Raw genomic sequence first — 18173 nt, forward strand, 5'->3', positions numbered from 1 at the left:
TTTTCGAGACAGGGTTTCTCTTTATAGCTCTGGCTGTCCTGGAGCTCACTTTGTAGACCAGGCTGGCCTCGAACTCAGAAATCCGCCTGCCTCTGCCTCTGCCTCCTAAGTGCTGGGATTAAAGGCGTGCGCCACCACGCCCGGCTCACACCTGGCTTTTAAGCAGCCAAATTCTTAAAAAAAGAAAGAAGAAAAGCTTTTTGAAGCTTTCTGAAGAACTTATAGAAAAAATGGATATAAGCTGGGCACAGCAGGACATGCCTCTAATACACAGGGAAGCTGAGGCAGAAAGCTCAAGGCTAGCCCGGACTACGTAGAGAGATTATGTATGATTGAAAAAATGAAAAAGGCTCTCAGGAATATGGCTATATGGTTTAACATCACTAATTCAAAGTAAGAAACTTTTTGAATGGCACCATGATGCCAGAGTGAAAAAACGCCACTCTTAATCCCATGGGATAGATCATAGTCAATATGAACGCATTAAAGAACATTGTGTGAGGTTGTGTGGGGCATCACTCTAGAGGCAGAGCATAATCTCCATGTGTTCAAGGCCAGCCTGGTCGAGAGAGAGAGAGAGAGAGAGAGAGAGAGAGAGAGAGAGAGAGAGAGAAGGAGAGAGAGAGAGAGAGAGAATGAATGGATTCTAGGACAACCAGGACTACAAAGAGAAACCCTATCTCAAAAACAAAACCAACCAGCCAAACAAACAAACAGACAACTATCTCCCATGTATGACTGCACCGACTCGCACCTACCATGTATGATTGCATCACACACACCCACAGTACATGTGTGAGTGTGCATGCACTTGCACCCACAATAGTTTTTTTCCCTTCAACCTTTGTTTTCTTAAATCAGAAATTTCCTCGGGTGATCTTATCCAAATCCACTGCAGACTGCTGAGGGAGGACTGGGATGCTTTCCAGCAAATGAGCTTACCTAAATCTACTCCAAACTTCTGAGGGAGGACTCTGGGGATGTTTTCCAGCAATCCGCCTCCAGTGATATGAGCAAAAGCTTTGACACGTCCTGAACGGATGATGGGCAGCAGTGAATGGCTGTAGATCCTGGTTGGAGTTAGAAGTAAGTCCCCTGTGGGTTGGAGAGATAACCCAAAACTTAGCCCACACACAGAAACCCAAACGAGCCATTCTGAAATGAACAATGATAGGGCCTTGCATGCAGAACACATGGGTTCTGTCATGCAGTCCAGGCAGGAAAACCACGGCCAGTGCAACCCTTCCATCCTAGTCCTAGTGATCTGGGTTTCCTCCGCAAGTGCTGCTCAGAATCTCCAAGTAGGACAGCAAGAGTCTGTTTACCTAAGGTCTGATCTCCACAACCACCAGGAGCTGGGGAGGAGTACTGGAGGGAAGACCTCTCCACGATTTTCCTCACAAGGCTAAACCCATTGCTGTGAAGACCAGATGAAGCCACTCCAACAACAGCATCCCCTTCGGTGATCCTTTCTAGCTGAGGGAGCTTCTGGTGTCTCTCCATAGCACCAACAGCAAACCCAGCAAGATCATACTCTCCAGGAGGGTACATGTCGGGCATCTCTGCTGTCTCCCCACCTGGAAAGACAAGGACGTCCTGAATCCTTAGGAATACTACATTCCACAGTAGTGTGATTTCACAAGTATTTCCATGTTTGATTTTTTTTTTTAAAAGAGAATTAACATTTTGCATGTATGAGTGTTTTGTATATGCCTGGTACCCATGGAGGACAGAAGAGGGCATTGGGTCCCCTGGAACTGGAGTAACTGCAAGCTGTTATGTGGGCTCAAGGACCCAAGCCCAGGTTCCCTGGAAGAGCAGCAAGTGCTCTTAACTGCTGAGCCAGGTCTCCAGCCCTTAGTTGCTTTAGGACCACTCCATCTTCCATGCAGTGCCCTCACCTGCAGCACAGTGCCAGATCTATCGCACATACAGATAGAAGAGGGAAGCAGCAGAGCCCAGCGTAGAAGCTACTGTAGAGGCAGTTGAAAGGCAACTTTTGGCCTTGAGATCTGACTTGTCTACAGATAGAGAAGTGTATGTTTTTTTCCACTGAGACAAGAGTCTTGCTATGTAGCCTGGGCTGGCTCACACTCTCAACAGTTTTTCTGCTTCAGCCTCCAACTGCTAGGATTACAGGCACACACCAGTAGACCAACTCGGAAATGACATAGTTCAATGGAACTATTGATCTACCTAAAAATTAATTTTGCTAACAAACCCCCCTCATATATGGTAAAGCAGAATGCCTTTAAATCGAGGGTACACCCCATGCCCACCCCAGAGAGGGCTTCTCTGTGTAGCCTTGGCTGTCTTGGAGCTAGCTCTGTAGACCAGGCTGGTCTTGAACTCACAGAGAGCCACCTGCCTCTGCCTCCTGAGTTTTGGGACTCAAAGAAATGCTATCAGCACCTGGTTACATTTTTTTGTTTATGTCACTCCTGAGGAAACTACAGTTAAACATCCCAGGAGTCCATCTCCCTGCTGCAGGCCCAGTCAGGAGGAAAAAGGCCTAGGCCTGGCCAGGGAGGCTCTTGAGAAACCTGAAGATGAACCAAAGAGAAAGATAAGCCTGCCTCGTGTGTGTGTGTGTGTGTGTGTGTGTGTGTGTGTGTGTGTAAGATGAGCAGGTGGTTTTGTGCACACTTCCTTCCTGTTTGGTGATGTAAAGTCCAGCCATGACAAGGCCCGTTTAAGCTCTACATAAGAGACAGGCCGTGCAGAGGCCCCGTGGGTGGGTGCATGGTCGTACCCAGCAAGGCACAGCCAGCCTGCCGGCAAGCTGCAGCAATTCCAGCAATGACGGCTTCAGTTGTACTGAGGTCAAGCTTCCCACAGGAAAAGTAGTCAAGGAAGAAGAGGGGCTCTGCTCCCTGGGCGAGGATGTCGTTCACACACATGGCCACCAGATCCTGCCCGATGGAATCGTGCTTACTGCACAGCTGGGCAATCTGTAGAATATAAACAACCACAGGGAGTAAGCGCTACCTCTTATCTCGTTGGCTCACCCAGAGCTTTGCAAACGCCACTGCCCGTGGCGAGCTGCTCAGAGCCTCAGCACGGAGAACAGTACACTCTTTCAGGGTTGTACTGTCCCCTCTCTTCTTTAAAACATCCTTTCAGCCAATGGAACTGGAACGCTACTGTTTCAAATGTGCACCTGAGCTGCATGGTTGCAATAAATGGCTAGTCGCCCGCCATGCCTCTTTTTAGCTCATGCCTTTAAGAAGAAAATGTCTATTTGATAAACAAAATTCATTTGAAAGACAAATTCCTTTTTCTCTTTCACCAAGGCCCTTAATCACAAGTGCCTGGTTACCTTTAGTTTAGTTCCGACACCATCTGTTCCAGAGGCCAGAAGAGGATCTTTGAAACCAGCTGCTTTCAAATCAAAAAGACCAGCAAAGCCCCCGAGGTCAACGCTGCAGCCTGGGAGGGAGAGAACTGATTAAGTCCATGGATACGGCACCCTTTCTTCCTGACAATGGGTCATGTGAGGACTATCTTTCCTGAGAGAGCTCCATGGAAACAGGACACTAATCAAGCAGGGAGGAGATCCTGTCCTTGGCTTAAGAATAACTTCAAGGAAACCTAACAATACTTTGAAAAGCTTCCCTCAGCTAAATATAAGGCCCAAACCAATTCACAATACCATCGATCTATTAGCAGAGTACAGGGTCTGATTTACCTGGTCTGGAGGTGGCTTTTGCTAAAGGCTGAATTTTCTTAACCAGCATATTTCCAGCTGCAATGTCTACTCCGGAGTCCTTGTAAGTCAAGCCCCTAAAGAAATGAAAACAAAAACGAGGATATCACCTTAATGCCAGTGGAAAATATTTGAGGGGGTCTCTTTCTGTAGCCCAGCTGTCCTGGAACTCACAGAGATCCGCTTGCTTCTTCTGGGATAAAAGGCACGGACCACTAAACCATCAGGGAGAATTATTTTCACCTAAAAAAACCCTTAAGGGGTAGAGAAATGGCTCGGTGGCTAGAGCACTGCACTTACCCCAGGAATCCTGGATGGATACGGCTGCCTGCCTGTAATTCCAACCTGCTGGAGTAGAGACGGGGTTCCCAAGCAAGCTGGATTACAGAGACTAGCCAAACCATCGAACTGAGGCTGATTGAGGGACCCTCTCTCAAAGGATACGGTGGAAGAGATCTCTCTCTCTCTCACACATACACACACAGACACACACACACACACACACACACACTTGGTTTTCACATCCACTACAGTGCTCACTATGTTTTAAGCCAGTGCCTGCACCCAACAGACTCCAGAGCAGGAACAGGCAATGAAGTGTGCCTTGTACCCTTCCCAGCTGACCTGACTACATTGCCGATACTGAGAACAGCTTTTATTTGATCATGTGTATCTTGCAGAGGTAATATACTATTTTTAAAGATAAACTAAGTTTTTGAGCCAGGTGCGCTTCAGACTTGCTTTGCAGTTGAGGGTGACCTTGGGTTTTCAGGCTTCCTCCCTCACTTTCCCAGTGCTGGAGTTAACAGGTGTGCATTACCACACCTGGCTTCATTTTTTTTTCCCCTAAATTGTGATAAAGCATGCATGGTAAAAAATATGATGGAAATAGAAATATAGCATCCTATCCATTTTTAAGTCTTGTTCAACTGGGCAGACCAGTTTCCTGCAGCTGTGGTTACTATCCGTCCTTTCTCAGGGAGCAGCTCTCCATCTGACTCTCATGGCAGATCACCAGTCTACTGTTCTGTTTCTCTGTAGCAAACTCCCCATACTCCAGCCTCCACCTCCCCAGTGCACCTTCTACTTTTAAACAGAATATTTTACCACAGCTACAGTGTAGCTCTCATTTCAACTTCAGTGTGAGTAGAAATGAAATGCTAGAAAAAAATTTAAAAAATATAATTAGGGGGCTGGAGAGATGACTCAGCAGTTATGAACACTGACTGCTCTTCCAGAGGTCCTGAGTTCAATTCCCAGCAACCACATGGTGGCTCACAACCATCTGTAATAGGATCTGATGCCCTCTTTCTGGTGTGCAGGTGTACATGCTGATAGAGCACTCACGTGCATAAAATAAATTTAAAAAAATTATAAATATAATTAGGACTGCTTAGAATTCTGAAAAAAAAAAAAAAAAGATGCAAAATGTGTTCTTACTGTGGCAATACACTGCTCTGCTGGTCTTCCCATAGCCGAGAGCACGGGAGCTGCGATTGCACACTGTTTTAGAAAGCACAAGACTCATATAGAGATCAAGTGTGGGAATGGCACTGTGAAGTCATTCGTCTTCCCTTGTAGAGGAGTCTCTGGCGTTTGCGACTCGGTGACAGATGAAGAAATGTTTTTTTACAGGCAAGCTGCTGGGCCCCTGGGAAGGCTGCCAGCCAACTACTCCCTGCCTGCAGTCCAGGGCCACTCACAGGATATGCAGCCCTGCGGGGGACATCTCATTTGCTACAGTTAGGATTTAAGTCCCTCGATAGGGCACGGGCCATTGGATCTCTGTTTCAGGCCAACCAGGGTGTCACAGTGAGACTCAGTCTAAAAAGAAAAAACCAAGCCAAACTAAAGGAAAAAAACCAAATCAAACTTCAGCCTCTTAAGGTAGAGAATTTCCATTTCTCGATATTTTAAACTTATAAAAACGTATCTTTTGCTCAGGGCATAGTTTCTGAGAGATGGCTCAGTGAGTGAGCGCACTTGCTGGTCTTGCCGATGGTCTGGGGTTGGTTCTGGCACCTGTATGTTGGCTCATGGTCATCCCTAAGGCCAGCTCCATGGGACCCAGTGCCCTCTGACCTGAGGTCACCAGGCACGTGTGCTACCCATACATACACACAGGCTGCACATACACACACCACACATACACCCACGGAAGAACTTAATGAAAGGCAATGTGATATCCTTTTCTTTTTCTTGAGACAGGGTTTCTCTGTGTGGAGCTTTGGCTGTCCTGGAACACTCAGGCTGGCCTTGGACTCAGATCCGCCTGCCTCTGCCTCCCTAATACTATGATTAAAGGCGTGCGCCACCACTGCCCAGCATGGGATGTGATATTCTTTAAAAAAAAAAATCAAAGCACTCACGTGGCAACCAACAGTTTATTTATTTATGTTAATAATTGAATCAGTAAGGGATTAAAAACACTCAGGTAGTAGATAAAGGGACACACCAGGGCCTCTGATACAAGCTCAAAAACATTTAATTATGTAATAACTCAAGGAGTAACCGTCTTTATTATCTTGACAAAATTTTCAAAGATAAGGAATTGCCAAGAAGATTTTTCATTATTTATTCAAATATTGCTTTGATCAGGTTTGTGTGTGTGTGTATGTGGTGGGTGATAGTCTTATTTATCCTTGAATTTGAGATGCCCTTCCTATCTCAGCCTAGAAACAGTTTAGATTTCAACCAAAATATAAGCGAAAGTCCAGTGAGTTCCACAGGTAGGAAATGCGCAATGACTTAAAACGGGGCTTAGCCGAGTTTCCTCCCAGCCACGGAGGCCAGTTCTGACCCTGCACCCAACCGTCTCAGAGGGCATCTTTACCTGGGCCGCTGGAGGAAGGCCACAGCACGGAAGCCAATGTCCTTTCTATAAATGGCTCCCTCAAACTTTAGAGCAGCGAGTCCTTTCCTGGCCTCAGCAAGGGCTGACATGAGATTTTCCTGGACAGCTGTCACGGTGAGGACCCTGCCTCCGCTGGTCACCACTTTGCCATCTTTAAGAGCAGTGCCTGCATGGAATACCTGCAGTCCTAAAGCCTGGGCCTCAGGAAACCCTGGAAAAGAGCAGAGTTAAAAACTATTGTTCATTTCTTCTTTGTTTTTTTGAGACAGGGTCTTTACTATGTAGAGCAGGCCCCAAACTCAGTGATCCTCCTGCCTCTTCTTCCCAGGTTTGAAGACATGCTCTACAACAGAGACTCTGAAATAACATTTCATCCTATGGTCCTTGTACTGGCTGGTTTTGTGTCAACTTGACACAGCTGGAGTTATCACAGAGAAAGGAGCCTCCCTTGAGGAAATGCCTCCATGAGATCCAGCTGTAAGGCATTTTCTCAATTAGTGATCAAGGGGAGAGGGCCCATTGTGGGTGGTACCATCCCTGGGCTGGTAGTCTTGGTTCTATAAGAGAGCAGGTTGAGCAAGCCAGGGGAAGCAAGCCAGTAAAGAACATCCCTCCATGGCCTCTGCATCAGCTCCTGCTCCTTGCCCTGCTTGAGCTCCAGTCCTGACTTCCTTTGGTGATGAACAGCAATGTGGAAGTGTAAGCTGAATAAACCCTTTCCTCCCCAACTTGCTTCTTGGTCATGATGTTTGTGCAGGAATAGAAACCCTGACTAACGGCTGGAGAGCTAGCTCAGTGGTTAAGAGCACTGGCTGCTCTTCCAGAGGTCCTGAGTTTAATTCCCAGGAACCACATGGTGGCTTACAACCATCTATACTGGGATCTGGTGCCCTCTTCTAGCTACAGTGTATTCATATAAAGATAAATAAGAAAAAAAGAAAGAAAGAAAGAGAGAGAGACCCTAACTAAGACAGTCCTATTTTAAAAATTCTAGTTTCTGGGGAGTGAGAAAAAACCAGAACTCAAGTACAGTTTCAATGAGGGAGGGGAAAAATGCCTGAAGTGGCCGAGACTTAAAAGTATGGTTAGCGCCGGGTGGTGGTGGTGCACGCCTTTAATCTCAGCACAGAGAAACCCTGTCTCGAAAAACCAAAAAAATAAAAAAAGTATGGTTAGCTTTTCTTCACAAGAGGTTTCAAAGATAACTACACTATTTCTTTAACTGTGAAATAGCCAGTTACAAAGATAACCCTCTCTCATCTCCCCATCTCAGTCTCCTGTCCCCAGTGTGGTCACACCCCGGTGTGATACTGTGCTAGCCAAGGTCTCTCTGAGTGTCTGACCACACAGTGCCACCCAGCACAGATCACTTCATGCCTGCTGTCGTGTCCAATACTCTTTACTGGAATTGCTATCTCACTTCTCAGCCCGTCTGAGGAGAAATTTCATCAACACAAAGGCTCCTGGTTCAATCTCATCTTTCTGCTCCCTTCCAAAAGCACACAATTCCGAGTGTGTGAGACCACAGAGTGACAGACTTCTTGCTTCCTTTGCTGGGCAGGAGAATAAATAAAGTCCTTGAACCAAACACACCATTTGAGTACTACCAAGCTACACTATAGCACGTTAGGGACCACAGAGGTTTTTGGCTGGAAAGCACAACTTATCTGGCACTTAGTTTTCACTTATTTTTTTTAATTTTTTTTTTTCAAGACAGGGTTTCTCTGTATAACCTTGGCTGTCCTGGAACTCACTCTGTAGACCAGGCTGGCCTTGAGCTCAGAAATCCGCCTGCCTCTGCCTCCCAAGTGCCGAGATTAAAGGTGTGCGCCACCACGCCCGGCTTAGTTTTCATTTATAAACAGACTTAAAACCATTTAACCAGATACCTCATGGCCTGTTTAAAAAAAAGGGGGGGAGGTGAATCCTGCCACAGAAATCACTCTCTGGCAAGCCGTCCCCTCATACAGCAGAACGGTGTCTCTAAAATCTCAGTCGCTCATGCTAACCATGCTGAGTCTCGCCCTGTCCACCACCCTGACTCTGGGAAGGTGGAGGTGCTGGGCTGTAATGGGATCACACTGGAAAACTGACCGGGTCACTCACACTTCCTGGAGCAGGAAAGGGCATGACTGGCACCTGCTGTAGCTAACGGCCCACCTGCTGCTCCTCACCTGTAATCTCCATGCCTTTGGTGTAGGCTCCAGGGTACCCCTTACTCGCCATGACGACAGTTACGGCGCTGTGGTTTTCTAGCCAAACAGGCAGAGATGTGCTCAGCTGGCCATCCAAGGTGGACTGCATCACTTCATAGAGGTCACTTTTAAGAAGTGGGAGGATGACCTGGAAGGACAGTCAAGTCAGGAGGAGGACAATGGGCCTTCCGTAGCCTCCCCTTCTCCATTGTTCCTGCCGCACTCACAGGGCACTCAGCAGCGAGTGTTTCAGGACTGAAAAGCGGGGAGAACAAAACAGAGCTTGTCTTCTAAAGAGCAGCTGTTTATTACTGCTACTGCTGTTGTTGTTATTGTTATTGCTATTCCACCACCATTGTCTAGTCTGTTTCTGTAGCCCTGGCCGTCTGGAACTCACTGTGTAAACTCAGAGCTCCATCTGCCTCTGCCCCAAAAGTGTTAGGATTAAAGACATGCAGCACCACAGCAGGCAGCGCTCTATGTATTGTTACCCACCTGGCATTCCGGATCACCAAAACGGCAATTAAACTCCAACACTTTTGGGCCATCTTTGGTCAGCATTATACCAGCATAAAGAATTCCTATATTAAAAAAGAAAAGGAAAAAAAAAGGAAGGAAGTCAGTCAGTCTGTAACAGCATGGGGCAACAGCGCATGACAACTCTAAACCCTAGACCATGAACTGTCTCAGGGTGTGTCCCGTGCGTCTGAGGCCGGCCTTGAGCTCATTCTGAAGCTGAGGATAGCTACCTCCATATCCCGGGTACTGGGATTACAGGCGTGTTCCGCCATGCCCAATTTCTGGTAGTAGAGCTAGAACCCAGGGCTTTATTAATTCTAGGCAAGCATTTTATCAGCTGAGCTACAACTCTAGTCCTAGAATACAAGCCTCTCATACTGAACATTTCAATGTGATTAGCGTCATAGAAAAGAGAAAATACGTTCTAGATAAAGCAGAGATTTACTGTAAGATGCCCTGTGCCAGCAGCCTGCTTACCTGTGTACGGCATACCCTCCTGCTGCATGCCGTCTACTGCTCTCTGAAGAATAGTGTTCTTAATTTTTACTAACAAGTCCTTAGAAACCTGGGAACACACAGAAACCTTTAAATGGAACTTTTGTTTTAAAAATTATTTTAGGCTAGGGATTGAGGTGTATTCCATTAATCTGAATATCTGGGAGGCAAGGGCAGGTAGATTGTGAGTTTGAGACCAGCCTGGTCTATATAAAGAGTTCCAAGCCAGCCAGGCCTTGTCTAAAACAAAGACTTCTTACCTTGACCCTTATCTTTACAACATTCAAGGCCACAATGGAGACAAGAAAAGGAACTGACCAGGAACAATGGCCAGTCAGGGTCCACTTTCACTTTCCCTCAAAAATTCACCAGACACACCAATCGTACTGATTCAATTAGCCTGCCCACCCGCTCCGTCCAGTAGGAAGCCAGCGGCAGTCACTGTCTTGCCTCAGCAGGGCTAAAAGTAGCTTGCTCAGAATTCCTCAGACACAATGCCAACATTCAAAGTTTTCTCCCCGTCTCATGCCCCTTAGGAATCCCTCTGGTACATTCTACCCAAAATTTTAAGCCTACATATCTATGGATATGAGTTAGTAAATTTAATTGAGGAAATTAGGGTTACAGACAGTTCTTTCAAGATCACTATTACCAAAGCCCATAAAAGACACTTGCTTGCTTTTGCTGGGGTTTTTTTTGTTTGTTTGTTTTTGAGACAGAGCTTCCCCATGTAGCCCTGGCTGTCCCTGTACTCAGAGATCTCCCCTCTTTGCCCCCTCTTTGCTGGGATTTAAGGTGTGTGTTAGCTCTTCTCAGGCTCTCAGAGGCGGTTGTTAGGGACCGGGAGAACTTTTCAGCTGAGAGAGTCAAGACTGTGCATCAGCGCCATGCTCAGTACCTGAGGTGCTGGGCAGTAGGCTCCCATCCCCCCGGTGTTGGGGCCCTCATCTCCATCCAGCAGTCGCTTATGGTCTTGTGCTGGGGGCATTTCGGCCACCGTCTTCCCATCAGTGAAGCACAGGCACTGTGGAGAAGACAAATCAGTCCAATCAGGTTAAATGAAATGTCAAAAAGTCAAACAGTCCTCTTCTGAGAGGACAAGGCTTCATTTCTGAAGCAACTCAGATGGCCAGAGCCAGAAGACCTTGGATGTCCACCTTGTAAAGGGGATATCCACATTTGTAGCACCAGGGGCAGACGTAGGTTCCACCCACGACAAAGATCAACCTCCCTGCTGTTGAGACCGCCAGCACTCATACTGTATTTAAGGTGCACGTGCTGTGTAATAAGTGAAACAAAGACCACAAACGTATAGAGAGAGCCACTGTGTCCACGTGTCCCCACCAAAGCATAGACCAGTGGGTCTCAACCTGTGGGTCATGACCCCTTGAAAGAGGGCACACGTCAGATATCCTACATTTCGATTCATGACAGTAACAAAATCAGTTATGAAGTATGAGAAACACTGTCACATTTGGGGATCACCACAACATAAAAGGGCTGCAGCATATGGAGGTTTAGAAGCACTGCTGCAGGGGACGATGGAGAGAGAACACACCTGTTGTCTCAGCCTCCTCAGAAACTGCTGCGCTCCTGTTCTCACAGGAAGCTGCCAGAGCTAAGGATTTTTTGGGGTGGGGATGGTGACAGGAGTCTGCTAAAGGCACAGGGGTGGTTATACGTACAGACACTTCTTCCCCTTCCAGAAACTCTTCCACAACCACGGTCTCACCAGCTGCTCCGAAAGACTTTTCCTAATTGTAAAAATAAAATCCTTGTAAATTATAAAGCTTTTAATATTTACCAAGTGGACTTACAGAACTATCTCCCATTTGAGCTATGAAATACATAAGCATCAGGATTCTTTCTTGTCTCAAGACTTAGCATGGATTTTTCTGGTCTTTCCTGTGACAACAGGCACAGATGTGACGGACACATTTCTCAGTTTGCTGAGGTAATTTTATGATCATCACTTCATCCTTATTCCTGAAGATGACCATGTAGCTTTGTTCACACACATTAGACCAAAGCCAGTATGTGAAAATGGCTTTCTCTAAGCGGTTAAGTCACAATCATCAAAGTAGATTCGGAAAGCAACATTGTATCTATCCATCCCCGGCTCTACTTCTAAGACTTGGCACACACTGGGCAATGCCTTTGTTCTCAAGGACTTGGAGAGGGAGCTGTAAGACCTTGTAAATCTGTCACACACAGTACAATGAGAACTGACACACTGAGGCCCACTCCAGAAGCCTGCAGCGTCTGCCAGTCTGTATACACAGAGAACCTCTCAGCAGCGTCCACCTACTTGCATGATCTCCTGTACAGCTCTGCAGGCCTCCGCTTGGCTCTTGGCCACAATCACCCCCTTCCCTGCTGCAAGGCCACTGGCCTTCACAACCAAAGCAGGAAAGTTCGCGCTGTAAGGACAGGGGAGCAGTTAGTGGTCTGTGCTTTTTAACAGAATGGTTTAGCAAAATTGAAAGGGACACAAAAAGGTGACACCAGCATTATTTCAGGTACTTCTTGCCAAAAATTTTTTTAAATTCCTTTGTAATTTTGATCATAAAGCATGCACAATTTTGCTTTTTCCACATATAGTTAAGTCACATAAGGAAGAATCATTTAAAAAATAAGCAGACCCGTAGAACAGATAATCTTTAAAATACAAAGCCAAGCCTCTCACTTACGTAAGGGATACTGCTGTAGGAGACTAACACTGGCAGACACCCACAGACCATTTCTAGAATACACAAAGCAATGGTGTGGGCTGGAGATCTGGAAGGAGGCTTAGCCAAAGTAAGTAACAAAGCTGTCACTTACCCGAGGCGTATGGGTATGGGGTGACAATAGTCAGTGTAGGAGCTGGGCAGTGGTAGCACGCATCTTTAACCTTAGCACTTGGGAGGCAGAGGCAGGTGAATCTCTTGAGTTTGAGGCCAGCATGGTCTACAGTGACAGCCAGGACTACACATCTAATCCTCCCTTGCCCGCTACCCCTGGAAAAAGAGGAGCCTTGCAGGATGAAGAATGAATAAAGATCTAGGGTCAGCGAGGTCCTGGAACCCACGTGGTAGAAGGAGAGAACCTGACTCTTACAAGCTATAGTCTGATACAAGGGTAGAGTCGTGTGCCCGCGTGTACACGCACACTTGCACGTGCACACACACACACAGAGTAAATAACAAATTCAGAAACTCTGCTGGGTATGGGGGGTTACGCCTACTATCCCAGCACTAAGGAGGCTGAAGCAGGAGGACTGCCGTTAGTGTTGCTGGGTTTCCTCTTAGAGATCTCTCAATAGTGAAGACATCAACATACAGTCTACAAGATTATTCAAGAGAAGCACGCACAGAATGTTTCTTTTTAAATTCCTTCTCCTTTTGGTTTGGATCCATGTAGTCCAGGCTGGCTTTGAACTGACCCTTTAGCTTCTACCTCCCAAATACTGGAGAATCCGATCTTATTTTAGTAGCATAAAGGAAATGAGTTATTTTATTGAGAGTATATTTCCATAATTAATTCAATATAAACCTGTGAAAGCCTAAGAAGTAAACATTTTTTTACTCTTTTTGTTTGTTTTTCTTTCTTTTTTTTTTCTTTTCTTTTTTTTTCTGAGACAGGGTTTCTCTGCATAGCCCTGGCTGTCCTAGAACTCCCTCTTGTAGACCAGGCTGGCCTCGAACTCGGAAATCCACCTGCCTCTGCCTCCCAAGTGCTGGGATTAAAGGCATGCACCACCACTTGCCTGGCTTCTTCTTCTTCTTTTAAACATTTATTTATTTATTGTATGTATGTGAGTACACTGTAGCTGTCTTGAGACACACCGGAAGAGGGCATCAGATCCCATTATAGATGGTTGTGAGCTACCATGTGGTTGCTGGGAAATGAACTCAGGACCCGTGGAAGAACAGCTGGTGCTCTTAACTGCTGAGCCGTCTCTCCAGCCCTGTTTGTTTGTTTGTTTTAAGACATGGTTTTTCTGTGTAGCCCTGGCTGTCCTGAAACTCACTCTGTGGCCTCAAACTCAAGAGATCCACTTGCCTCTGCCTCCCAAGGGCTGCCTGGCAACATTGTGGTTTTTTTTTTTTTTTTTTTTTTTTTACCACTAAAGTGACTTTATAAAATACCTGCCCTTCAAAGGTGACCTTCTGCCCACCTGGTAATAAAGCTGCAGGCATCTTCAGGGTTGGTGAATGCTTTCCACTGTGCAGTTGGGATTTCATGGCGGTCCATAAACTCTTTGGCAAACTTCTTACTGGACTCTAATTGAGCTGCTTGTGCTGTGGGGCCGAAGCATCGTACTCCTGCAGAGGTCAGGTCCCCAACAATTCCTACAGAACCAAACAGAAATCTAGGTGGTCCAGGGTCTCCATGGACTCAGACCGAATATGAATTATGATTAGATTAAACTTTAAGGGATGAAGCTCCTCTTCTCATGTATTTTATTACAAATCCTTGTGGACAAGGGAGTCAGAAGCAGTGATCTCTGGTCTTCTGTGGGCCCCGTGTATGTTCTCACAGTGAGACACAAGGTTACCTGCAGCCAGAGGGGCCTCTGGTCCGACAACTACGAGTTCAATCTTTTCATCTTTGCAGAACTGAGCGAGGGCACTGTGATCATTGACAGAGACAGCTGCAAGCAGAAAATATAAACTCACACATGTGCAAAAATAGCCCCGGTTAATGAAATAAACTAAGCACTAGCCTTAGTAAGGTAATTAAAAACCAAGTTAATTGTTGGTTTGCTTCTGTTGGTACAGTTAGTAATTTCACCATAAGAACCTCCAAATAGTGCATTAGGTTCAAGAAAGCTTTGCAGCAGTTGAGTGACTCTCAATATTATAATGCGACTGCCCCGTCCCAGTGTTGGTCACAGAGTAATCAGACAAGCCCAGACAATACACTCAGAAACATCCTTTAAACGTCACTCAAAGTTTATTGAGAATCAACTGTGTATTAGGTACTGTGGTAAGCCCTGCGATTAAGATGTTACAACAACCTAGGACCCTTAATCTTATGATACTAATATATTGCATTAATACGAGCCATAGCAAATACGGACAAAGTCAGCAAATCTGCTCTAAGGCAAACTGGGAGGCTAGTTCTGGTCGAGTCACGAAGGGTCTTTGAGCTGTTTAAGCAAGGAAAGCAAGAAAACAGTGTAAGAAAACTCTTCTCCGTGTCCAGACACAGCTGGGCCTAGCTGGATTAACTCCATCAGTATAGCAGAGGTAACAAGCGAGGGCACCCCTCTCCTCAGCTGCTGCCAATGGCAGTTAGTTTATGATAATCCCGGGTGATTCTGATGGGTGTCCCTACAACTGCAAGTGCATAGACACAGACGAGCCACTTCTCTAACACGCATACAATACCTTGTCTCTAGACAAAGCACCTCAGAGAAGGGGGTATTTCCTTATTATTTCTGTCTTTCTCCTGATTCCCTTCATAAATATGATGTGGGGCATTGGCTATGGTACAAACAAGGTGAAACAAGACAGGTCTTTGTAAGGGTAAGATGGGGGGTGGGGGCTTGGGTTCTATCCTACATCCTGCAAACCGATTGAACCGATTATCAATGGGACCAGCATGCACAACTCTGAACACATGAATCTACATACACCTTCAGTCCCCACCGTGCACGTGTTGCCTTTTCGGTCACAGTGGCTCAGAAGGCTTAAGGGACACTAAGCTTTATTCCCTTCATACACTCACTTTACTACCTCAAAAATGTAAACTTAGAATGCATTCAAACTTAAATAGAAATACACCTTACTAAAGAGCATATGTGAGCCGTCTTTTATTATCAACAAATATTAACCACAGTTCCCCATTTTGAAACATAATTACCAGTATTGGAGATCTTCCCAGCGCACGCGGTGCCTGCATTTCCTGGGGCAACCAACACTTGTTTGACATGAGGAGACTGTGCGAGTTTCCAGGCTAGGGTATGTTCCCTTCCACCACTACCAATGACAAGGACTCGGGCTGCCATTGCTGTCTCCGAAGCAGGGATTCAGAAACAAAATGCAACCTGCTGAAAGTAAACCATAGGCGACATTTTACATCACATGTATTTTGAAAAACAATCTCTCTTTTTTGGTGGTGTTTTACTTTGTTAATTTTTTATGTGTGCTGGTGTTTTGCCTGCATGTATGCCTGTGTACCACAACTGTGCTGTGTTCATGCAGGCCAGAAGAGATTGTTGGATCCCCCGGAACTGGGGTCGTATTATAGGTGGTTGATAGTCACTAGTTGCTGGTAATTAAACCCCAGACCCCTAGAAGAACAGTCAGTGCTCTTAACCACTGAGCTGTGTCTCCAGCTATTCTTTTTGTTATGAGAAAGACTTGCTATGTTGCTGAGGCTAGTCTCAAACTCATGGGAACCCCCCTGTTTTAGCCACTATCCAAGTGTTGGGATTGCTACCATACCTGGCTGTACAAATCATAATTTATAAATAGGATTTTCACATAATCATTTGTTTTCATACATGTGACATTTTCATCCAGAGATTCATTATTTAGAAATCCCTAAATTGGGATTTAGGCCAGGCGTGGTGGTGCACGCCTTTAATCCCAACACTTGGGAGGCAGAGAGAGGCAGGCCAATTTCTGAGTTAGAGGCCAGCCTGGTCTTACAGAGTGAGTTCCAGGACAGCCAGGGCTACACAGAGAAACCCTGTCTCAAAAAAAAACCCAACCAACCAACCAACCAAACAAACAAAACCCCAAACAAACCCAAAACAAACAAAACACAAAACAAAACTAAAAACCAAAAACCAAGAGCTAGAGAGATGGCTCAGGTTGCTCTTCCAGAGGACCTGGGTTCAATTCCTAACATTTGTATGGTGGCTAACAACCGTTTGTAACTCTAGATCCAGAGAACCTGACTTTCTTTGATGTCTTCCTTGGGCACAAGAGACACATACATGCAGGAAAAATATTCATAAAATAATAAACTAAAAATTCAGACCCCCCCCTCCAAAAACCCCTGGGAGGTTAAAATTGGAAAGCTATGACCATCATAGTGACCAGGAAAAGTGGGCATGTGCTAAGAAGGTGGACCCACTTACAGAGACCACACACCTCCGTAACCGTAAGCCTACACAAACATCTTTTCCCTGTAATTTACCTAGCCTGTCATATCATAACAGCAAGCCCAACAAACCGATCAAAAACCTGCATACTAATACAGCCCCTTATGTGAGAAATAACCTACCAACACCCCTCCTCTTTTGGAAGATCTGGTAATCATTAACCCTTAACAAGAAAATGGATATCGATATTTGCTTCTTCGTTCAGGACATGGGGTCCTGCTACTTTGCTTACCCTAGGCCTGAATTTCTGAGCTCAAGAGATTCTTTTGTGCTGGTGTGTGTTGGCACATTCCCTTAATCCCTGCACTCAGGAGGTAGAGGCAGGAGGATCTCTGAGATCTCTGAGTTTGGGGCCAGGCTACAGACTATAGAGTGATCTCTATGACAGCAAGAACTGCAGAGAAACCCTGTCTCCAAAGCCAAAGGAGAAGAAGAAGAAGAAGAAGAAGAAGAAGAAGAAGAAGAAGAAGAAGAAGAAGAAGAAAAGAAAACACACCAGATTCTTGCCCCAGTCTTCAAGTAGCTGGGATAGCAGGCATGTGTCATTCATTATACCCAAATTTAAACCTTGAGGTGGCACAGAGAACAGGCATTAACAGTACACAATTCCTCTGTCAAGGGTCAGGAAATAAATATATTTGAGGGCCATCTGTGCATTGTCCAAACTATGAAGTTTGTATTGTAATGTTGACAGGACATAAGTGAGTGTACATCACCCAGAAGAAGGATTTATGTCCACAGTGGGCAGAGGTCCTTGCCTAGTCAGCACTCTAGGCAACAGGAAGCCATTATGCACAGCAGGGCCATAACAAAGTAGCATATTTTGGGCACTGCAACTTCAACCAGTTTCCCTTCAACATTTTTCTCCCTCTGTATCCCTGGTCGACTGAGAACTTGCTACAGCAGGCCTCAGGGCTTCAGCGTGATCCTCTGGCCTCTGCTTCCCTAGTGCTGAGATTATACGCACGTGCCACCACATCCGGCTCCTCCCACCGGTTTTGTTTGGTATCCATACAAAAACAAGTGGCAAAATCATTTGTTTATTGTCTACAGCTTGCAGGCTTATGATTTGAGATCTTATGGGAGGCTCTAGATTGGAAATCTATTAGAAACCACAATTAAATACTAACATCTCATTTGAATACAAGCACTTGTTAAAAGTTTAGTTCTTAAGAATTAACTGAAATAATTCTTTAAGAAAAAAGGTGGGGCTGGTGAGATGGCTCAGTGGGTAAGAGCACCCGACTGCTCTTCCGAAGGTCCAGAGTTCAAATCCCAGCAACCACATGGTGGCTCACAACCATC

At 45.7% G+C, this 18173-nt stretch overlaps 1 protein-coding gene across 2 annotated transcripts in view; it reads right to left on the bottom strand.

The window, feature by feature from the left end:
- Gart (phosphoribosylglycinamide formyltransferase, phosphoribosylglycinamide synthetase, phosphoribosylaminoimidazole synthetase) overlaps window positions 1-18173 on the bottom strand; it is a 26424-nt gene that overhangs the window by 6371 nt on the left and 1880 nt on the right. The window contains exons 2-16 of one of the 2 annotated variants that reach the window (XM_021184851.1): window positions 15620-15806; window positions 14310-14405; window positions 13929-14103; window positions 12078-12189; window positions 11455-11523; window positions 10668-10793; window positions 9752-9839; window positions 9251-9336; window positions 8735-8903; window positions 6540-6771; window positions 3689-3783; window positions 3320-3429; window positions 2753-2951; window positions 1326-1577; window positions 943-1095 (exon numbers count right to left, since the gene is read on the bottom strand). In XM_021184851.1, the coding sequence (XP_021040510.1) occupies window positions 943-1095; window positions 1326-1577; window positions 2753-2951; window positions 3320-3429; window positions 3689-3783; window positions 6540-6771; window positions 8735-8903; window positions 9251-9336; window positions 9752-9839; window positions 10668-10793; window positions 11455-11523; window positions 12078-12189; window positions 13929-14103; window positions 14310-14405; window positions 15620-15764 (2107 nt within the window). In that variant the 5' untranslated portion in view covers window positions 15765-15806. The remainder of the gene's footprint in view (window positions 1-942; window positions 1096-1325; window positions 1578-2752; window positions 2952-3319; window positions 3430-3688; window positions 3784-6539; window positions 6772-8734; window positions 8904-9250; window positions 9337-9751; window positions 9840-10667; window positions 10794-11454; window positions 11524-12077; window positions 12190-13928; window positions 14104-14309; window positions 14406-15619; window positions 15807-18173) is intronic. The other variant, XM_021184852.1, reaches the window with a different exon arrangement.

This window comes from Mus caroli, chromosome 16 (genome assembly GCF_900094665.2).
Source record: "Mus caroli chromosome 16, CAROLI_EIJ_v1.1, whole genome shotgun sequence".
Taxonomy (NCBI): Eukaryota; Metazoa; Chordata; class Mammalia; order Rodentia; family Muridae; genus Mus; species Mus caroli.